This window comes from Balaenoptera musculus, chromosome 20, assembly GCF_009873245.2.
Source record: "Balaenoptera musculus isolate JJ_BM4_2016_0621 chromosome 20, mBalMus1.pri.v3, whole genome shotgun sequence".
Taxonomy (NCBI): domain Eukaryota; kingdom Metazoa; phylum Chordata; class Mammalia; order Artiodactyla; family Balaenopteridae; genus Balaenoptera; species Balaenoptera musculus.
This window is the reverse complement of record NC_045804.1, coordinates 12,606,239-12,628,238: the sequence shown is the minus strand read 5'-3', so window position 1 is coordinate 12,628,238 and position 22,000 is coordinate 12,606,239. Positions and strand designations below refer to the sequence as shown.

At 61.0% G+C, this 22,000-nt stretch overlaps 2 protein-coding genes across 10 annotated transcripts in view; one reads left to right on the top strand and one right to left on the bottom strand.

The window, feature by feature from the left end:
* Positions 1-8,505, top strand: part of CSNK1D (casein kinase 1 delta) — a 37,749-nt gene extending 29,244 nt beyond the window's left edge. For 2 of the 7 annotated variants that reach the window (XM_036838060.1, XM_036838063.1), the window contains one exon: positions 3,434-5,575. In XM_036838060.1, coding sequence (XP_036693955.1) covers positions 3,434-3,484 — 51 coding nt within the window. In that variant the 3' untranslated portion in view covers positions 3,485-5,575. Of the gene's footprint in view, positions 1-2,234; positions 2,300-3,433; positions 5,576-8,343 lie in introns of those variants that run through there. The other 5 variants (XM_036838062.1, XM_036838064.1, XM_036838059.1 and 2 more) reach the window with 5 other exon arrangements.
* A 118-nt stretch (positions 8,506-8,623) lies between these two features.
* On the bottom strand, positions 8,624-20,471 carry SLC16A3 (solute carrier family 16 member 3). Of its 3 annotated transcripts, XM_036838057.1 has the most exons (7): positions 20,407-20,471; positions 13,664-13,793; positions 12,898-12,957; positions 12,311-12,558; positions 11,698-11,841; positions 10,636-11,400; positions 8,624-9,717 (listed from the first exon to the last, which is right to left on the bottom strand). In XM_036838057.1, exons 4-7 carry the CDS (start codon positions 12,531-12,533, stop codon positions 9,464-9,466), a joined length of 1,386 nt encoding a protein of 461 aa, XP_036693952.1. In that variant the 5' UTR covers positions 12,534-12,558; positions 12,898-12,957; positions 13,664-13,793; positions 20,407-20,471; the 3' UTR covers positions 8,624-9,463. The 3 variants fall into 3 exon arrangements, with proteins under 3 accessions (XP_036693952.1, XP_036693951.1, XP_036693953.1); XM_036838056.1 differs by lacking the exon at positions 12,898-12,957; XM_036838058.1 differs by lacking the exons at positions 12,898-12,957; positions 13,664-13,793; positions 20,407-20,471 and adding an exon at positions 12,755-12,891.
* Positions 20,472-22,000: the final 1,529 nt, after the last annotated feature.

Below are 22,000 nucleotides of genomic sequence, written 5' to 3'. Positions count from 1 at the left end.
GTGGGCAGTGGCGGTGGGCAGGGGTCCTGTGGGGGCCGGGACTACCCGGTGGTGTCTGCTGGGTGGGCAGGTGGTGAGTTCAGGAATGACGGAAGCCCAGGTCCTGGCCATGTACTGGGGCAGCATCCGTCTGCTTCACCACGATGCCTCAGGTTTACATTTAGCTCCCTGCCCTCCCCCTGTGCTTGCTGGGCAGTAGGTGTAGCTTGTTGCTGAATGTGGTGGATTGAGCATGTTGATCAGGAGGGCACAGGGTCTGTGAGAATTGCTCAGAACTTCAGTCCTGTGGTGTCCAGCTGGTCTTCTGGCAGAGGAACAAGGTGTGCCCAGGCAGAGGAAGTGCTCCTGACCATTTTTCTTTAATCAAGTGAAATAGTATTTTTACCAAACACTTGAATTTACTAGTAATTCTACTAGAAATGGGTTCTTATATGGTAATTTTCTCTCAAAGAGGCTGAAGACGCAGGTCGTTTGAATTGTGGGGCTCAGCGGGTCTGGCCAGAGTGATGAGATTGGGCCTCTTCGGGCTCCCGGCCCCACACCCCTCCTCTGTGACCACAAGACACGGAAAGGGCTTAACACGTTTCTTCCACGAGCCCTGGAACGCATGAGCCAGCAGCTGGGAGCAGGTCCTGGGAGGTGTTTTGCCGCCCCTGGCCAAGTGGGCCTGGCTGAGGGCCCTGGAACACCTCGGCCATCAAGGACCAAGGAAGGGACAGGCTTAACTTTTTTTTTTAACACAAGAAAACGTCTTTTGCTTTGAGGATCGTTGAGGGAAACGGAAGAGGCAGAGGGTTCTGAGGGTGCCAGGTAGTTATGGGTCTTAGTCCAGCCTCTTCTCCAGCTTGTGTCCACCCCTCAGGCCACCGACCCATGAGCATTGAGCACACGCAGCTCCAGGGTGCGTGTCTTTCACGTGTCTTTGTTCTCTGGTTCTCTCTCTGCTTTCCATATGAAGAAGTGTCATGTGGGCCTGAGCACTGGCGGGAAGTCTCTGAAGAGATTCGATTTGGGGGTATCCTCTCCCAAAAGAAGCACCCTGGTCACCCTGGGGGTTTCCTTAGGATCTTCATGTTGAGGACAAAGCCCCTGAGGGCGTGTCCCCGGTGCCCTCCATCCTGGGGACAGCTCGGTCCTTTGGGTTTTTCTGGTCATCCCCCAGGCGCTCTTCCTAAGAGACTCTGAAAGGCTCTTGTCCACCAAGGACGTGGTCAGAGTTGCTCCACCTTTTACAACTCTATGGCCTCCATTCATCGCCCTCCCCGGCAAAGATGCGAGCGGGAGTAGGGGCAGTGGCACACCAGTCCAGGGGGCGGCACCACGTGTGCACAGACCCTGGCCTCTCTGTGGCCCGGCGGGGGCTGCTTCCTACCAGCTTCCTCTTTGCCCCTCGAAGAGGAGAGATTGCGTCCTGTGCTGATGCACCCAGTGCAAAGGAGTAGCTCACCCTCAGCACAAGAGTACCCAGAGCCGCCCGCCTGCTTGGGGGAGGGCCCTGCCGACCCTCTCCAGCTGGAGGTGGGAGGGCGTGACATGTGTCGCTTGTCCTGGCCGTTCCTCCTCGCCCCCATGTGCTTCTCCAGGGACCACAGTCCCCACATCCCTGACCCCGGCCTGCGAATCTGGCCTCTCTAGCTGGAATAATGTGGAGACTGAAGGGCTCCTGGTGGATGAACCTGTTTGTAATGTTTCTCTTTGTGAGGAGGGCCTCCTCCATCCAGTGCTATTGGTAGAACGTGATGCTGGTCCGTGGTGCCAGTTTTTCCTTCAGGCTTACTCGTTTTAATCCCTGCGCCCCAAGTAAGGTCCACAACCGTGTCCTCTTCCTTGTGTCAGTGAGGAAATGTGTCCAGTCCTTTTGTCACAGGGAGGTGGTGTCCTCTCCACCTGCCAAGCACAGGCCTTGGGGAGCCGCTGGTGCCAAGAGCTGATGGAGGGGCTGCCGTCTGGGCATCCAGTTTTCTTACCACGTGAGAGTTGGGAAGGGTCTCCCTTGTTGGCCCCGTTGACAGATCCATCCTCAAGGAGCAGCAGCGGCTGCATGTCCAGGGGCCACTCTCGAGAGGCGAGACTGAGCTCCTGTGTGGTCCCTGGGTCCCCTCGAGCGGCCCTGGCCAGTGGTCATGGACCTGGTTGAGGCAAGGCGAGGCAGTGCTTGCGGAAACAGGAGGGCCTCACGTGCTGGTCCGGCCAGCGTAACCCTTACCAACAGCTGTCTTTTCCCCCCACCTCAGAATAGCATTCCTTTCGAACATCACGGCAAGTAGCTGCACGTCTCCCCGTCGGAAGGCAGCACTGGGTGAGTGTGCTCACGGCGGGGCTCCTCAGCAGGCGCCGGGCGGGGTGGGAGCTGCCGCCCGCTCGCCGACCGGAGGGAGCACGCAGGGGGTCGGGCTTGCATGCCAGGTGCCCCAGGTAGAGCAAGGCCCCTGGCCCAGGTCCTCTCCTCACGTGGATTCTAGCGCAGCTGTGGTGGGCTGTCCAGTCTGGGGTGACCCCAGAATCCTGTCTGTTGGCCTTTGGCCTTTGCTGTGGTCTCCAGTCGGGAGCCGGCGTGGGGAGCAGGAGCCCAGTCTCGGCTCCAGTGGCCCCAGGGGCCTCAGAAGGTTCGGGGCCGCGTGGTTCCAGGTCGGTCGCTGGATGTGTGTCGTGTCGTGCTGGCTGTGGGGGCCGCGCTTGGCAGGGGCTCTTGCACTCTTGCTGCGTGAGACACTCCTGATGGTCCCTGCTGTCCCGGCTTTGTCATCTCTCTTCCTTTAGCACTGATTTCTGTCCTCCTCGTTTGTTTTTCTTTTTGAACTTGGTCTCTGCCTAGCATCTTGTCCACCACGCTCTCGTCTGTATTCACCCATCAGCCACAGCCACCCGCTCCCTGCCGTTGGTGCATGGCTGGGCATCCAAGCCAGGCTCCCCTCTTGGTGGCGATTCTTGTGGCTCCTCCCGGCCGAGGGCTTGCAGCTTCTGTCCACTCGGCGCTGCGGTGGGAGACCAGCTGCAGTTGTAACGTGACTGCACTCTTGGGGACATCTTGATGGGAAATGCTTTTCACGTCTTGCCCCACATGGAGTCCCAGTGCCCGCTTGGGGCCTGGTCCCTGTTTTTGGAACACCAGGCTACTTTCCAGGAAGAGGGGCTGGGAGTAAGCATCTCTTGCCCGCTTGGACTCTGGTCTGACTGATCATGAGCTCGCGGCCCCACAGCCTCCTTGCCTGCATGGCTCTTCCTTCCCCGTCTTCCTGTCACTCTTTCTGCTGCACGTATCCTGGACTTGAGGGACCTTCCAGAGCAGCTGGGGGTGCGCGTGTCCAGAGGGGCTAGGCGGCATCTGTCCCCTGCCCACCAGGGCACTGTCACTGGTGTTTTGTGCCCAAGCCCGACTGGCTCCGTTCCTCTGGCCTCACGCTGACCTTCTCCTGTGCTTTGGCTCCGACAGATTCCCGGTCGGGTGGCGTCCAGTGGTCTGCAGTCTGTCGTGCACCGATGAGAACTCTCCTTTTTGCTGAGGGCAGACAATGCATGGCTGATCTACTCTGTTACTAGTGACACGCCCCCGGTCTAGAACCGAAATGTTAACACCGGGACCTCTCCAGGCCACCCACCCAGCGACGCCCATGGGGGAAACAAAACACAAACCCAGCCGGACAGACTCCAAGCGCTGCCATCGCCAGGGGCTGCACTGAGCCCCCGTGAACTTGGTTCTAGCGGGGCTGGGACGAAAGCAGTGAGACGGTTGCAGAGAGAATCAAACTCCCATTCAAGAGCCTTTCAGTCCCCTCCGTGGTGGCGCACCCATGTCCCTGCCGAGTCTACTGTAACTACCGATCTTCTACTTGGTTAAGACAGTTTTGTATCATTTTGCTAAAAATTATTGGCTTAAATCTGTGTAAAGAAATCTGTCTTTATTGTTTCTTTCATGTCTGTTTTTGTGGTCTTGAAGATGCTGACTTTAAAGAATTCTAAAGCAGGCACTGGTGTGGAGTTCGTGTAGAAGGAGTGAGGCAGGGAGCAGAGCCCGTGGGTTTCCGTGGTCTGCGTCTCGTGGTTTGTTGTGTGGTCACTGTGGAGAAGGGATTTTCTCATCAGAAATTCTATCACGTGTATATGCGTGTGTAAGTAACGTGTGTGTCCGTGTGTGCCGTGTGTCTCGTGACCTCATTAACCTGGTTTTGGCTGTCATGCTCCTTTCCCACCGTAAACTGAAATGCCTGCTCACTGCAGACCCGCTGGGATTCTTGAATCATCAGAGCAGTTAGGAAATGCTGGCTACACGCATGGGCGCAGCGGGTCCTTCCCCACAGAGCAGCCCACCGATCTGACCTTCCCAGACGCAGCGAGAAGGAAGCTGAGCCTGAAGACTGCAGAAGCTGTGGCTTCGCGTCGTGTCACTGATCCCTCGGGAGAGGATTTCAAACTGAGAGACTTGGGTCCCTCCGTGGAGTCGTGTGTGATTATTTTGGTGGCGGTTGCCTCAATGCTTTTGAATCTGAGAGATTTTCTAAATAGGCTGTCAATATTACCAGTGCAGATTGGCCCTTAATCTGTGTTAATATCTATGTGCTCAAAACCAAGGGCCATGGTGTCTGCCCTAGGTGCCAGCGTTGCCCAGAAAGGCCAGCGAGCCCAAGGAAATCCACTCTGAAGTGCCAAGAAGCAGGTGACTCTGATGACCTGATTGTCCAGGAGGGTGAAGGGTCACCCGCTTTTGTGACTTTCCCTGGGACATAGTGACCCCACAGAGGCCAAGAGGCAGAGCAGGGCTGAGTCTCCCCAGAAAGACCTTCTGGGTCAGCCCAGCTCCAGGTGGTTTCCTGAGACACTCTCCCTCACTTTGCAGTAGCAGAGGCACCAGGTAGTAGTGGTGGCCGGTAGACAGGAGCCCCCGTCTCTGGAAACGAGGTGCAATATATATGTTCATAGGTACTTTCACATTTCTTCGCATCATCCCCCTGCAGTGTGTTCTGTTTGGAAACTGGGACACTCGTAGGAAGATAGGGACCTAAAAGGTGTCCACGTCTGCGTTTTCCCTTCCTGCCCCCAAAGTCCCAGCACAGGGATGCTGGTCCTAGGACGCCCTGACTGCTGTGTTGATGGCACAGAATGCAGCTGTTTACTTATTTCTGATTCCTGAGCTGGCTACTCTGTAAGTGTTTTGGGGTGTGGGCACTTGGCCAGGTCAGGCTGTGTTTCTGGGAGTGCAGAGGGAGCTCGCGTGGGTCAGAGTGAGTTGGGGGCTTTCATTGTGGCCCAGTGCCTTCTGCAGAGGTGGGCTTCCCCTTCCCAGCAAGATGTTAGCAGCCGCAGCCCCAACATTCTGCATCCAGGTTTCCACCTGAAATTGCCAGATGGCATTTGAGAAGTGGACTCTGACCCCGAGTCCTCAGCAGTGTGGTTGTGGACAGTTGTGTCCCCCCTTATTTAACTCCCCATCCTGACTTGCAGGAAACATAGTTGGAATGTCTGTATCAACCTGTGTATCCGTTGCCAAGTCTCTGAACTGCGCTTTTGTATGACCACTGTATTTGTGTCCTTAACTACCGTGTAAATAATAAATTCATGACGACTTCTACCTTTATTCCCTGCCCCTGCCATGTGGTCTTTATTTCATCAGTTTGAGTTTTGATTTGTTTAGATTAACTATTTGAAACTAATTTTCTGAGACTGGGCGTTCGTGTCTGTCCTTTTGAAGCCTGTTGGTGTACTTTGTAAGCTGATCAGGAGTAGGTGGAATGAGCCTGTGGGACGTGGCAGGGATGTGGCTGAGTTGTCGCCGGTGCAGGCCATGTGCACATACCAGTCCCCTGCCTTAACTACCTTTATGGAAGGAAGTGCTTCCACCCACCTTGGGTTTTCTGGGGCGTGAAGAGCACGGTAGCTGACACATAGCCATGTTCCTGCTGCCCGTGGTGGGTGCTCGAAGTGGCTGCTGAGTGGGCCCTTGCTGGGACCCAGGGGCTTGGACCTGGCAGTTGCCATCCCAGTGAGAACACCACCCTGCATGCCCCATGCCCCGGGCGTTGTCCTTTCTAATCAAGGCAGCGTCTGCAAGGGGACATCATCCGTCCATCTGTTGGACTCATGGCCTCCGCTTCCCTCTCCCCCTGGAGTTGTTGGAGCCCAAGACATTCCTACCCCTGGGAGCTCCAGACGGCGCTGAGTGAGAAAGCATGGCCCCCAGCAGGCTCTCCTGCCCACGGTGACTTGCAGGGCTGGCCGGGTGGGAAGGTCCGTCCCTCTTGAACTGGGACCACAGATGTGCTCCCATGGATGCGTGGTAATCAGCCACTTCCTGGTCCACACCCACTTGTCCTGGAGCTGAGCATGCTGGCCTTCCGTGCGTTGCAGGGAAAGCTTGGCGGCCCCACCACATGCATGGGGAACAGGTGGGGCAGGTGGATCTCCCACCTGCTGCTGGCTTGCTTTTGCTCCTTCTAAGCCACCATGGCTATGCCAGTGGTCCCTGAGATTCCGAAAGGGCCTGAGCTCTTCTTTGCGGGTTCCCCACCCCAGCCTGCTGACATTTGGACCCAGCTGAAATGGTGACGAGGCGAGCCCTGAGCTACCTCTTGTTTTCCTGCCAGGAGGTGGACCACAGGCAGGACAGGGACCCTGTCATCTTCCGCTCAGAGCCTGCCTGTCCTGCTCCCTAGCCCCCTCGCCACCTCTGTCTGCCCGACACAGAGAGCTTCGCCCCCTGACCCGCGTGGCAGGCTCCACACTCAGGAGAGCAAGCTCCGGGCCCATGCCTCCACCTCCCACCCTCCCCTAGGCCCCATCACCACTAAGAGTGGTGCTTGGAGCCCCTCCTGGAAACCCCTGTGTTGGGGGAGGGGACCCCTCCTGCCCTTCCCGCTGCCTGCCCCGCCCCCCGCCCCGCCTCCATCTGCTGGGAGCTCTGGAAGCAGCACCCCTTTCAGCGCCATTACCTGTAAGGGTGTTTAGGGTTACAGGGGAGTGTCCTTTAGGGAACCATGAGGGGGCCCTGCAGGTCTAGGCGGCTGCCTTCCAGACCGCCATTGGCAGGACCCTTAGGCAGCCACTGACGGTGGCGTCTGTCCTGCCAGGCTCTCCTAGTGTGGGGCCTGCACACGTGTCCCGAGGTGTTCTCCGCACAGGGTGGCAGGTGCCCCGAGGTCTGGCCAGGGTGGGGGTAGCAGCCCAGGGTGCCTGGCTCGTGTACCCCACCCCCCAATTTAGGCTGATTGTGTATGTGTCCTCCAAGGAGGTGCTGAAGGGCCCGTGAGAGTGGGCTCAGCACGGGCATCTGGGTCTTCACAGGATGCTGGGTGTGAGTCTCCTTTAGTGGGACGTCTAGAGGGTTAGGGGCAGCCCCGTCCGCACCAGAGCACTGATGACAACTGTCGTCAACTGCTCTTAGGGCTCTTGACAGCCACAACTTTGAGGACAGGAAGTTTTTTTTCTCTGTGTCTTGGGCACAATTGGAAACATCTGGAACCAGAAAACTAGGCAGTCAAGATGGTCTGGTCACCTTCTCCCCCAGGGCCCCTGCGGATCAGTCTCCAATCTTGGCAGAGCCCCTGGATGCTTTAACCAGCTGGTGTCGCTGCTGTGCGGGCAGGGGGCCTCAGGTCCACCCTGGGGTGCATGGGTCCAGCCCCAGACCAGCTGCGGGTCCCAACCCCAGCGGAGCAACTCCCACATGTTGACCATCTCAGAATCACTGAACAGTGTCCCCAGAGCATGCCTGTAGAGAGTCGCCAGTCCTCGAGTAGGGAGGGGGGAACGCATGAGGCAGCTTCGGGTGAGAATGAGGGGGTACTAGCGCGGGATACTGGGGCCCTGGTCACCACCACAGCTGGTTCCAGGAGACCCAGGATAACTGAATGACTGGCGACAGCCAGGCCAAGCTCATATCAGGAGAGAAGGGGGTGGTGTGATGAGGGCTGGGAGGTGGCTGGGGGAGGGGCACAAGCAGGCTGCCCACTTGCATCCTCTTCCCTGCCTCCCTCCGGCTCAGGTAGGTGGTTGCAGAGACCACAGGTGGGGCTCGCCCTTTAAGACCTGACAAGTGGGGCGCTTATGGCTCAGCTTTGCCCAGGGGCTGGCCTGGGGGCCCTGCCTGGCCCACCTTATTACAGGGTGAGGTCAGCGGATGCAGGGCTACCACTTGACCCCTGTGACTGCTAGCACCACCCACAGCCCAAGCCCCTGGCAGAGGGGAAGGGAGGACAGAAAGGATGACAGATGGGGCAGGGGGCTGCGGGCAGGTGCCTGGCTCCCTCATAGAGCTCAAGGGGCAGATGGAGGAGGGAGACAGCAGCCCCTTCGGGGCGACCTCTCTGGGGCGGACCCAAGATGTGAGCTCTTGCTTGCTTTTCGTTGCAGAGGAGCAGGGACATGGCATCTCTCCGGCTGCACACGGCCCGCCAGGGTGCCCGCTGCCATCCCCAGCGCCCTCGACGCACCACCTACTGAGGCAGCCCCAGCGGCCTCTGACCGGGCTCCCAGCCACATAGGCCGCCGCTGGCCACAAGGGCAGGTGGGTGTGAAGTACCCGGGGTGAGGCTGAGTGGGGCTGTTCGAGGAGGATGGGGAGCAGATACCAGCCCAGGACGCTGACCACATGCGGTGACTGTCAGCTAACTGAGGGGCGAATAAACAAAAGGCAGGCAGATCATTTTCTTTAAACACACACCAGTGAACAGAAACCACACGTATATCTCAGCTTCAGTGGACACACCCCTGCAGCGTGACACCTTCCCTGCCAGCCACCAGGGTGCTGTGTGAACACTCTGAGCCATTTGGGGTCCATCAGGGCAGGGTCCAGAACCAGCAGTGCTTAGAAGGCCGACATGGATAACAAGGACCAGAACCACTTTGTAAAAATAACCAGGCTATTTGTTGATAAAGTGAGATTTGGGGTGAACAGTTAGACTACTGCCCCTACGTAGAGCAAAACTCCTGCAGCTCCTGGAAGATATTCCTTCTGAGACGGCACCTCCCACATGCAGGTTTATCTCAAACCTTCAGAAGTGAAGGAGGGAGCTTTGTCCACTGGACGCTCAAAGAGGGGTGGGCTGGGGCGCATGGGGAGACCCGGCAGGATGGGGCGCTCATGGGCACGCAGGGAGGCCTGTCGTGGCAGTGCCCGCTCCGCAGCTGTCCCCGGCCCCGCCCCCTGATTAAAATCATGTTGTCTCCAAAGCGTGGGTCTCTGGGTCCTTGAGCCCAGCGGTGGGCACCGGGCTCCCTGGGGTCAGCAGGTGGGGTCCCTGGTGCAGATGGCTCATAACCGCACGGCTTGGCTTCACCACAGATCCACCTTGGAATGACACGTTCCCACCCTGCCACGTCCCCTGAAAAACACTGATCGGGCGATGATCCGCTGCCCGGGCGGCCGGCGTGGAGCCAAGAGCCCCGCCCAAGCTAGTCCTGTTTGTGAAATAAATACGAGCGTTGATGGTTTCTGTCCAGTTCCCTGCCACCCCTGCTGGCCTCCCCCGGCTCAGACGCTCGTTTCTGGGGTGTGAACGACCTCCCCGTTCTTCTCAGGCTCTGTCTTCAGGAAGTGCTCCACCTCCCGAGAGTCCACCCTCACGTCCTCGGGGGGCTTGTGATGCTCCTCCTCCGTGGCCGCCTCGGGCCTCTTCCCAATGCAGAAGAAGTTGCCCAGCACCAGCACGATGGAGGAGGCCAGCACCTCAGCCCCCGCCAGGACAAACACGTACTGGTACACGTGCGTCGCATCCAGGAGCTTGCCTGCAGTGCAGGGGGACAGGGTCAGCCCAGGGCTGCAGCTTCCACCGAATCCCCCCAGTCACCAGTGCCCTGCCGGGGACAGCCCAGGGCCCTTGAGGCAGCCACCCACACCCCCACCACCTTCCCCCGGGTAGCGCAGACCCAGAGGCTAAAGCAGAGTGGCTTCGATGAGGGTTTGGAGCAGAGCCTCCGGTGGGGCCTCATCCCCCGCCAGGTGGAGGCGCCTGGAGGGATCTGGCCCCGCTGCCTGTCACTGTGGCGGCCCTCGTAGGAATCACCTGGGCCCCAGAAGGACCCTGGGACCCCGAGACAGTGACGATCCAGGCACCTCCTCACCCTCGCCCCAGACCTCTCCAGGCAGGAAGAGCCAGAGGCCAAGGCCAAGTGGGAAGCAGGGGGACTACAGGGTTGGCTGGAGAGACCCAAACCCAGGTGCAGAGGCTCGGTGGGGCCTTGGCCACACTGCTCCCACCGTGCACACCATTTTAATCACACACCATTATTTTCTCAGTTATCAAAAAATAAAGCAAAAGCCCAACGTAACAGAAGCCAACCCGACCTTCAGCTCTGAGCCTCCCCAGCGTGTGGGGACAGCCAGAAAGGAGGACCAGCACTCCACCCTGGAGCCATCACCTGTCCCCACGACTCAAGCCCATGGCCTCCTCCCACAATGAACCAAGGGGGACCCAGAGTGTGTGAGAGGCCATGTTCTCTCCTGACACCGGCTGGCCATGTGCTGAGGTACACGGTGGCCTGGCTAGACAAGGCTGGGAGCAGGGGCGGGGGGGGTCCCTCCAGCTAAGAGCCCCCATGGTGAGTACCCTCCCCAGGAAGAGCAGGTGTGGGAACTGCCTGGAGGCCTGGCCAGGCCTCAGGGAGGGGAGGCACTTCGCTCCCCACCCTGCCCCCAGCACTCACCTCCCGACGGGGGCCCAATGAGCACAGCTATGGCCTCCAGCAGCAGCACGAGGCCAATGGCACTGGAGAACTTCTGGGTGCCCACAATGGCCATGAGTACCTCGAACTGCAGGGCCCCCACCATGCCGTAGGAGATGCCAAAGAAGATGCAGAAGACCACCAGGCCACCGTAGTCGCTGGCCGTGGATCCCGTGAGGTCGGTGAAGCCGTTGAAGAACATGGCGAAGCTGAAGAGGTAGACAGAGTAGGGCCGCACCTTCTTGAGCCCTGTGATGAAGCCGGCGGTGGGCCTCGCGAAGATGTCGATGAAGCCCAGGATGGTGAGCAGGAAGGCCGCCTGGGTGTCGGGCACACCCAGGTCCTTGGCGTAGCTCACCACGAACACAGGCGGCACAAAGAGCCCCAGCACCATGATGGAGGCGGCCAGGGCATAGATGACAAAGCCGCGGTCCCTGAAGACGCTCAGGTCCAGCAGCCGCCGGGACGGCCGCTGGGGCCCAGGCCCCGAACCGGAACCCAGCCGGGGCGCCTCCAGGGGCCGCATGAGTGCAGCACACACGCAGCAGTTGAGCAGCAGGCCACCCAGGATGAGGAAGCCGCCCCGCCAGCCATAGTGGTCCTGCAGCACCTGCCCCAGCGGGGACAGGGCGCACAGGAACACCGGGCTGCCCGCTGCTGCCAACCCGTTGGCCATGGGGCGCCGCTTGTTGAAGTAGCGGTTGAGCATGATGAGTGAGGGCTGGAAGTTGAGCGCCAAACCCAAGCCTGGAGGAGAGTGGGCGGGTGAGCGCAGGTGGCCCGGCCCCAGTTCTCCCCAGCACGGGCTCCCGCCTGAATGATTGTATGTGTGGGTCTGACAGGCGTCGACGTGAGGAGACTCAGCGTGTGTTCAGAGCCCCTGTTGCCAACCCACGTGCCCGGGAGAGACAGACGGGGGACGAGGGACAGGATGGCGCCCCGTGGGTACACCCCACAGCTGCCCACTCCTGGGAGGTCCTTTCTCTTCCATCAACATGAGCCATCGCCACCCGGCCGCCCCACTTCTGGCGGGGCCTCACTCACCGGTAATGACCCCAGCGGTGAGGTAGAGCTGGATGATGCTTCCACAGAAGGATGCAGACACCATGCCCAGGGATGCCAAGAGGCCACCTGTGAACATGACGGGCCGGCAGCCAAAGCGATTCACACACACGCTGCAGAGCGGGCCTGGGGGGTGGGGGACAGCAGCTGAGGGGCGGGACCGAGGCTCTCCATGCCCAGAGAGACCTGCCCTTCCCTGATGCCCCCTTGCCCCTGGCTCAGGATACACAGGGGCACCAGGTGCCCAGTGTGCAGGTCACGCTCGCCCATCTTTTAAGCAAAGCATGGCTCACAAGGAACGGTCCCCGTTAGAGGGGTCTTTTCTGGTTGGTCTGTGCAGGCAGCAAGAACGGCTCCGGGATCCAGCACAGCTGTGCAGACACAGCCCTTTGGACAGGGTCCCAGACAGCCTTGGCCTGTGCCCGTCTGCACTTTGGAGACCACGGCATCCTCGAGGGCTTCCCACCAGGTGCCCCTGGGGACCGGGGCTGAAGACGCTGGGTGCGCTACCGAACCCCCGACCCCCAGGCCTTTTTGTCCGGAACTGAACTTGCTGAACTCCCAGAGGCAGTCACCTGGCATGACGGCCCCTCACCTGTCCCGTACAGCATGGCCAACAGGATGGAGGAGATCCAGGCTGTGTCACTGTAGCCTATCCCAAACTCTCGTATGAGCTCTTTGAAGAAGACGCTGACCGCCTTGGGGAAGGCGTAGGAGAAACCTGTGATGACAAAACAGCCCCAAAGGATGGCCCAGCCCCAGCCCCCATCTGGGGCCTTGACGCCCGTCGGGCCCTCGTCGACCACTGCCCCTCCCATGGCCAGGAGGGCTGGTTCCGCGTCCCTGAGAAAGAGGAAGCCAGGCTGACTCGGTTGTCAGGCAGTCACCCAGCTGCAGCCCTGCAGTGTGGGGACAGCACCTGAGGGCTGGCACCCGGGCCGGCCACCCCTCCCTTCAGGCCTCAGCCCCCAGCAGGAGCTCAGCTCTGGGCCAGGCCACCTCCCCGATGTTACCTGAGAGCCCTGCCTCTGACCCCTACCTGTGCTGGGTGCAGGGCAGGAAGGTCTGGGGTGACCAGCAGCTGCAGCTCCTCCTCCCTCCCCCGCTCAGGCCTGGCCTGCTCCCATACAGCTGGCTCTAAAGGGCAGTGGCTTTTTTGGGCTCAGCCAGGTCTCAAGTTACCTCCTGAGGAGGGCAGACCCCAGTGGGGAAGTCAGCCGTGCTCTGGCCTCCCGCCTGACCCTGTGTTGGGAAGCAGTGTGGTTTTAGCAGCCAGCACCTCGGGCAGTGAAGCCAGCCCTGGTGAGGACCTGGGGCCCGATCTAGGCTGCAGTCCCTTGAGACCTCAATCTAGATGTGGCCAGCCTTGCTCTCCCACCCCCAGGGGGACAGGGCGCCCCGGTCCTTTCCACTCTGATCACACTGCACAAGAAGTGAGAGTCTGAAGAAGAGGCTCACACAGGCTGTGCTGTGCGGGGAAGAGCAGGTGGGGAGGGCGGGGGTCACTGTGCTGGCCCCGACTCGTCCCATCTCGTTATCATCCACCTGCCTCAGCTCTTTTGGGAGCCTGAGGGCAGCAGGGCCAGCCCAGGTGGAAGGTGCCTGTCGGCCGCTGGAGTTTAACCCTTCTGGCGAGGGAAGGGCATGAGGGACACGCTTCCACCCGGCCTACCAGAGCAAACCATTCTAGCCCCCAGGCTGCCAAGGAGGGAGCTGGCCGCACCCACTGCCGGCCCAAAACCTGAAGAAGCTCAGGGTCAACTTTCCTCTTTTAAACCCCAGGAACTAAGCTCATTTGAGGCCCAGTAACTTGAAACACTGCAGCCAGATTTCCACCTGGAGATCCTCCCCTCCCCTCCCATCTTCATCCCCTACCCCTCCCTGATCCTTGCTCCAGAAACCCCCTAATCCCAGAGATCAGCCTGGTGGCCTAGTCCCCCCACCTCACCTGGCAGAAGCTGTTCCAAGGACAGAGTAGACCTTGCTGCAGGCGCGGGGAAGGGAGGGCTTGTTGGATCCAGCCGCTTGCTGCCCACTGAAGCTGTCTCCCCACCAGCAGCGAGCTATAAACCAGCTCCCTGGTGGGGGAAGCGCTGATATGTAGTATCTGCCGACTTAGTGGTGTAAACACTCCACCTGCACGATGCCCGAGCACTTCCTGCACGAGCTGCACACGCAGCGCCACAGCCCCCTTCCTATCAGCCCGCCTTCCTGGGTTTCATAATCTGTCCTGACTCCACCCCTTGCCCCCTTTCCTTGAATCCTTCTTGACCTGGCACAGCCCTCCGGGTGGCCACTCTTTCATCTGAGGCTACACAGAACCTGGGACAGGGCTCTGGAATGAGGACAAGGGCTTCTATGCCCGGACAGTCTGAGCACAGCTTCAGTGTGGCGGGAAAGGAATGTGGAAAATAAGACACACTCTCTGCTCCCCCTCCGCCCCCCCTGCCTCCAGCCTGCCCCCCAGCACCCCAGCCACAGGTGCTGTGCTCTCTGGGGGCTCTGATTCAGTAGTCTGGGGGGGATCTGGGCTCTGATTTAGCGGTGGTGGGGCGTCTGAGATCTGATTCAGTGCGGGGGGTGGGCTCTGATTCAGTGGACAGGTGGGTATCCAGGTTCTGATTCAGCAGTGGAGGGAGGTCCTGGGCTTTGATTCAAAGGGTGTTGGGGGGGATTGTTTTTTAAGGGCATCCTAGGTGATTCTAAGAAGTAGCTGCTGTCCGTGGGCACCACCCTTTGATGACCAGACCTCCAGGAGCCAGCTGGCTGTCAGGGTGATGACAAGGCAGACACAGCCCACCAGAGCAGAACAGCGGCCCTGCCCCCCACCCCAGACTGGGCCAGAGGTCCACCTTCAGAGCCTCTGCTGGTTCTCAGCTGGGCCAGGGCCACAGGCGCCACTTTTGGGAAACCTAGGAGAAGCCCTCACCTCTCCCGGCACTCAGACCCCAGTGCTCTTTCAAGCACTTTGCCCCAGTGCTTGGAAGGCTCCTGGGCTTCAGCGAGCAGGATGAAGGGTGCGTCCGACGCCAAGGGCTGCGCAGCCGTCCGGGGACACAGCTGAAGGGTGCACGGGGGCACCCCAGCCAAGGGAGCCCCCCATACTCCTGCAAATGTGTGCACAGACCCGTGACCTGGCATAGCCCCCTGGATGGCCACCTCCACATCTGAGGCTGCACAGAACCTGGGACGGGACAGTCTGAGCACAGCTTCGGTGTGGCCCACCCCTAGTTTCTCCTCCAGAGCCCTGCCTTTGACAACACAGCCGGGTGCCTGAGCCTGGAACGGGACAAAGGGACAAAGGTCATCCGCAGCCAAACTTCCCGGGTGGGGGTACCGAGCTGCTGTCCCTTCCCCTTGATAGCGTTAAGTTTAAAAGGTCTCTAAGGTACGTGCATCTGAGTGATATTAAAAAAAACAAAAAACTAATAAGTATATCTTAGGAATGGGAACATTCCTAAGATATACTTATCTTAAGCAATACTTATTGATGCAGTGACACTATTTAAGGCAGAAAGCACAGGAACCCCAGACCCAGGACTCAGGACAGTGGTCATGGTCATGGGGGCACTGAGGGGCTGGTTGTCCTCAGAATCCTGGCATGTTTGGGGTTGTGGGCTTCTTAAAGTAAATCAAGTGGGCCATGTAGAGGCCAAGGAGGGGAGTGTGTCTGGGCCGAGCAATTAGGAATAGCCCAACTCTTATAAACCCAAGGTTCCAAAACAGAACAAAGGAGGGCCTCCCTCTGAGATTTCTGTGGTTCCACCAGCCATGCCTGGTTCACCATGGGGATCATGGGCACCCCAACCTTTGAGGCCCCATTCTCTGCCCGCCAGGGCTGGGTCCTCCCTGGAGGCCCCCAGGATCCTCAGGAGAACTAGCATCTGGGAGGGTGAGGAGGCAGAGGGATGGGCGCCAAGGCCCAGAGGCAGGAGGGTACAGCGTGTTCTGGGACCTGCGTGGGCCAAGGGGCTGCCACGTGAAGCTCATATGGGGAGGGGGCCATCTTTTGTGCCTGGACCAAGGCCCAGTATGGTCATCTCTCTCACCAACCCCTGAATGCCCCAGAAGCTCTTCAGACACTACTTTCTCCCAGCTAACCCCCCAGCCCAGGGTGCCAGCCACACTGAAATGACCCTCAACCCGTTCCCCACACCAGATGGTCCTCAAACTGAGGTTTCTAGTGAATTTCAGTTTGCCAACGGAGGTGTAGGTGGTGGTGAGCAAGCAGGGAAGATGATGGAGGGCTGGGGGGCTCTAGGTTGGGGGCAAAGGGATTTCGCTCAGCAGTGCTCTGTGTATTTATGGGGTGGGTGGAGAAGGAGCTGGGATTTCCAAGAGCAAAATGTCCTCAATCAGCCCAGCCCGTCATGTTGAAGAGGCAGGCTTGGGTACAGGTGGCTGATGTTCCAAGGAAAACCCAGGGTGGGAGGAGCAGCCCCCTTGGGGGCTGGTCGGAGACCCTCAGTGCAGCGCAGAGGGAGGTGGCACCAGCACATCTGTGAGCACATGCCGGCCGGCTGTCCTTTCAGTGACATTTAGTCTCCCAGAGAAGCATGCAAACCATGTACGCAGCCCAGAAATAACCCGCCCTCTGGGCCTCAGAAAGCTGATCTCCCAGGTGGGGTGTATGTGCCCGCTTCTGGGTCAGGTGAGGCTCCAGGGACTGCCCCCAGGTCCCGGCCCAAAGAGGAATGTACACAGAGGTCCCTCAGAATGACCCGTCCATTGTGCCCTCCCAAATCAAGGGCTCCCACCAGCTGCTCCCTCAGGGGCCCACTGGCTATCTGGGTGAGGGTCCTAGCTGGGGTCAGGCTCCAGCTTCTGCATTACCCCTCTCCCCAGTGCCCCCCTTCTCTGCCTACACTCACCGGCTTTGAATGCCATCTCGGTGGTGACAGTGCCCAGCCTCACCCCCACCCCCGCATATCCACCCGGAGAGTAGTGCAAACCTCATACCAATGCGTTCCCAACCCGACCCCACACGCCCACCTCAGAGCCAGCCCTGAACTCACATCCTGTTGGCCTCACCACCTCCCAGACCCCTTCTGCCACTCCAATCCAGCCACAGCTTGCCGCTGCTCATTAGGCCTCTGTACTGGCAGTCCCCTCACCCACCTTGGGTCCTGGGTCTGTGGCCCATCAGTCCCCAGGGCAGGCCATGAACCCAGGGAGCAGGGTTCAGTGCGGGGGGGCCCCCAGCCCTAGAGCCTGTGTCCTGTCCCAGGTGCTAAGTCGGTGCACTTTCTAGGCTGGCCAGTTACCTAACTGGACTTCTAGTCCTTGGAGACTAGCTCCAGGTGGGCAGGGCAGGAAAGGGGCAATTACATTTCTTCCTGACTCTTCCCGCACCAGGTGGCTTGGGAGACATGCCTGAGCAACAGGGAAGCGGGCCAGTGTGGCTAGCACCTGGCTCCTCGAGCCCCAAGGCTCCTGAAGCCCATGGGGGTAGCTGACAGGCAAGAGGGTGCTGCACCCTCAGGAGGAGGGAGAACCTCCCCTCCTTCCTTCTCCCATTGCCCCTGTTGTGCAAACAGGTAACCAGAAGACCCAGGACGCTCTCACCCATCCACCACTGGTCGGAGTGCCTGTCTCCCTCCCCAGATGCCCACCTCAGCCCTGCCCTCACCTGTGTTTGTAGCTGTGACTGGAGGGAGGTGACTGGGGCTTTTTCTGGGGAGGTGGGAGCTGGGCAGTGGGTGAAGGTCTGGTCCAGGCCTCCTCAGCTTGGCCTGGGCCCTCCACCCCACCTCCACTGACCACACAGCTCTCCACCACATGTCCAGTGCCCCTGAAAACTCTCAGGTGGGCTCACGTCCTCTTGCAGGGGCCAGTGGGGTGGAAACAGTGGCCTCATTCACCAGATTGGACACTGCGCCCCAGGCCAGCCCCTGGCTCTGAGTCATTCTCCGCTCCACCACCATCACCCCGTTATGACAGGAGGAGGCCATTCGAGAGTGGCCCTGGGGATGTTTCTGTGCTTACCCTGTTGGAGCCCCCTCCTCTAGAGAGCTCAGTGGGCAATGAGGAGGGGCCAGGAGGTAGTTGAGCAGGGCCACGCTGTCCCCCTCCAGGCCTGGACCCAACCCTGCCCAGCCTGGGAGTGCCTGGCCTGCCCATACACGTGGCCACCTTGTCCCATTCCTCAACTCCCTACAGCCCCCCAACCCGAAAGCCTGTAACCTAAAGCCAAGGCCCAGAAGGTGGTCTCTGTGTCGGCAAGCCCCACCAGCCAAGAGGGGCCCCTTCCACCAAAACTGGGTTCCCAGCTCCTACCACCACCACATAGGGCCTTTGGAACAAGTAGGAGGGGGGAGGTGGCTGAGGAGGGGAGAAGGGCTGGGAGGGGGATGTGGAGGGACCCTGAGCTCCACCCACCACCACCCCCACCCGACCCGAGGGAGCAGGACGGACAACGGACGCTCCTTCCCGTTCCAGCTTCTGGCTGGGCAGGTGGGGGTCAGGCCGACCTCGCCGCCAGCGGGGGGCTGGGAGGTGGGGAGGGAGAGAGGATGCTCCGCACGGCCCCGTCCCAGCCCCGCTGCTTGGCCGCGCGCGGGACGTGGGGGACGTGACCGCGCCAAGGGAGGAGCCGCCGCCGTATTGCCTGAAGTAGGCGCCCTCCCTCCCGCTACCGTATTGGCCGGAGCGCACAGCCAAGGCGCGCGGGTGCCCGGATCAGCGAGCCCCGGAGCCACACTGGGCGTCCCCGAGCGCCGAAGGGGACCCCGCGGCTCCCACAGAGCGGGGCCCACTTCACTGTCCCCCCTTTGGGGCCAGGTGGGCGCGAGTTGGAGCTAGCAACATTGACAGAGAACTCCGGGTCTCCGGGACCCACTTCCCCGCACAGCCCGTTTCACAGATGGAGACTGAAGCCGGGAGGTCTGCACTCGCCGAGGCGAAGCCATGAGGAGCCCCATGCCTTGTCCGCTCCTGCTCCGCCCCGCCCCTGTGTCGGGGCCCAGTGCGCCCGAGGCCTGATCCTGCCTGATCCGGAGGTGTCTCCAATGGACTGATCGCTCTGCTTGGCTGTCTTCTCCACTGGTCACCTCCCAGAAGGGCCAGCCCGGGGCCCTGGGGTGGCTCTGCTGGGCTCCTCACCTCGAGGAGGCTGAACTGGCCCCCTCCACACCTGCCAGGTCTCTGCGAGGACCGCCCTGGAGCAAGTCAGCCTTGTCATACGGACACCACCAGCCAGTGAGTGGGACCCCACAGACCGCGCTCCACACACTCTCCCTGGCCAGTGTCCTGAGGAGCATGAACACCTCCCGCTCCTGCTGCCCTTCAAACTGAGGTGTCCAGCTGGAGTGGGTGAGAGCTGGGTTGCCTCCTGGGTATCAGGCCCTGCCCAAGGTCACATGGGGTTGTTACAGAGCCTGTCTGGGGATCAGGCCTCCCAATGTCCACCCCAGGCACTGTCTACACCACAGACTGCTGGGCAGGAAGGCTCCACGCCTGTCTGGGCACTGCCACCCATGCCCTCAGAGCCCCTTGGGGGCAGACCTCCCACCATGGGAGCAACTCCTTAACAGCTGAGCCCAAAGGGCCCAGTCCATCCTCCAGGACACACTCCTGCATCTGTCCCTGTCCCTCCCAGCGCCCATCTGACCCCTGAAGACTCTTGGGCCTTCAGAATGAGGCAATGGACCCCTGAACCCACTAACCCACACAGCACCCACACCTGCCCTTGGCTTTGGACAAGCCCGTCTGACCTGGGCTGCATGAAGGCTGTTGGTCCAGCTGCCATCTCCTGCCCCTCAGACCATTCAGCCTGGCCATGGTCATCACACAGAGTGATCCTGTCAGCCCAGGCACCTCTGGGTGCGCAGCTTAGTGCATCTGGGACAGAGAAGCACTCTGGGCCCTGGGCTGCCCCTTTGTCCCTCACCCAGAATCCAGGCACCCACCCCCCCACAAGCGGCCATGACCCCAACTGCTTCCCCTTCCACTCACAGGCCTGCCAGCCACGGGCCTGGGCCAGCATCCATGTAGGTAAGTTGTCAACCCACTTTTCAGGTAAGTAAACCAAGGCCCCTGAGGCCCCACCTGGTTTTCCCAGGGCTAGGGGCCTGGGAGAAGGGTGAGGCGAGCTCAGGGACTCCAGTCTGATCCTGAAGGTGGGTCCCCATCTCTCTGCCCAGGGTCTGGATCAGAAGCCTTTGCCTGAGGGCAGGTTTGGGTTGGTGAGTGTTTAGGGCGGCGGTGAGAACAGGGAGGAGGTGAGAGAGAGGACGGGCCCTCGGGCACCACCACCCCGGGCGCCCCGGCCTGGAGCGCACGTGCTCCCCAATCCCCCGGCAAGGGGGCACGGGCCGCGGCAAGGGGGCGTTAGCCCCACCAAATATAGCCGGCGAGCCCCAGACGCTCGCCGCGAACCGAGCTATTTATACCCGGAACCGGAGATGCAGCCCGAGGGTTGCCCGACGGAGGGGCGCCCAGACGAGCCGGGGAAGTCGAGGTCGCGCGACTCGGGTCCGAGGGCGCGGAGGGGTGTGGCTGGCTCCCCGGGGCCCTCAGTGGGGGCCGCCCGGGGTGGGGGGCTCGTCTGTGCCCGGGGCGCCCCCGGACCAGGAGGGCGAAAGGCAAAAGTGCGGACCCCGAGGCCGCTCCCACGCCGGGTGCAGACTCAGCGCCGGGGCGACTCAGAGGGTCCCAGTCCCGGAGCCGCGGAAGCACCCGGGAAGTGCCTACCTGCTGCCGCTCGGCCGCCGCGCGCCTCTGCTCGCCTAGCTGCCGGGCGCGGTGCCGGGGGCGACTCAGTGCTCTGGCCGCTCGCGCGGCACTTCCCCAGCGTACGTCACCGCCGCCTGGCGCCGCCCTGCCTGGACCCCGCGGGAGGGGCGCCCCAGTGCTCCCCGACGGCGCGGACACCGGCGCGGGTTGTGCCTTCTCTCCCAACCAGTCCCGCTCCCCCGCGCCCTCAGACCGGCCCCCCAGCCTCGCCATCCCCTGGCGCTGGGCTGGGAGCCCGGGCGCGCAGCCCCCTCCCGCCCCTCCATCTCCCACCCTGTGCTCGCTCGCTTCCCTCTGCCTGGGCTTGATGGGAGCCCGACTGGGTCCCGCAGTGACCCCCGTCGCCCCCGCGCCCCGGGCCGCGCCCTCTGACAGGTGAGCGCGCGCATCCAGGCGCACCCCACGCCGCGAAGTGCCCGCGGACCCCGTGGGGTTCCCGCCTCTCGGCTCAGCTTTGGGGCTTTGCAGGCCTCCCTGGCCAAGCCCCCTGCGATCTGCGCCCCCATCCAAACCTCGGGGCCGACACCCGCCCCGGCCCCCCAACCCCCACCCCGCCCTGCGTGGGTGATCTTGGGCAAGACCTCCATCCTCTCTGACTTCCGTTTCCCCCTGTGGCTTTGTGCGCTGCTGAGCCAGACAACAGCCGCTGCCCCTCCTCTCGAGCTCCCAGAACCGGGCTGTGCTGGGGGTATGGCGGGGGCCCCAAGGCATGCTCCACATCCCCACACCCCGCAGACACTCACCTAAGGGGAGCGTTGATCCTGGCTGATCCTGGGCAAGGTGTTTCAAACCCCGGGTTTTCTCATCTGCAAGATGGAAAGAACTAAGGTTTGAGGAGGCACCAGGGAGTGTGGCCATTGGTGGCCTGGGCCCAGGACACCACTTGGTGGCTGCCCCCGAGCCACAGGACCACTTTCCATTGAACCTACTTCAAAATGACACCAAAGTCTTCTGGGACTACAGGAGGCCAGGCATTGGTGTCTCTGGGATTTATGGCAAAGATTCCAGCTCATCCTGGACAGGGTGACAGAGTGAGCATCCCTGGAGGATTACCCCCCTCCAGAGGCCTATGGGGTGGCCCACCCCCCTTGGCACAGTACAGAGGGGTGGGCAGAACGGTGGTGGTGTTGGCCTCCTGGCCCAGAGTTCACCATCCGACCACCCCTTCTGAGACACCAAGTCCACTGAGGCCTTCTGCTTTTTTTATTTCAGATGCCGGGAGACCACCCCACCACCACCCCCTGTCAAAAGAGCCCTGGCACTCATAGAGGCTGGGCTGGGTCTAGCTGCCACCCCGGCCCGGGACCCGACCACCCTCACCCCCAGATGCTAAAGAAGTTGCCACATAGGCATGCACACACAAGAAAGCAGGAAGCACAGCCCAAGCCTCCAACAGCAACTTGGCCTAGGCCTTCCAGGTGAAGCCCTACTGAGTTGGCCTGGATCCTGGGTGTCTATAGGGGCCCTTGGGAAGGAAGGGGGTCCCCATGGGGTATCAGATGGTACCCCCAACTGCCTGTACCAACAACACTCACTGGCTTCCTCACGGCTG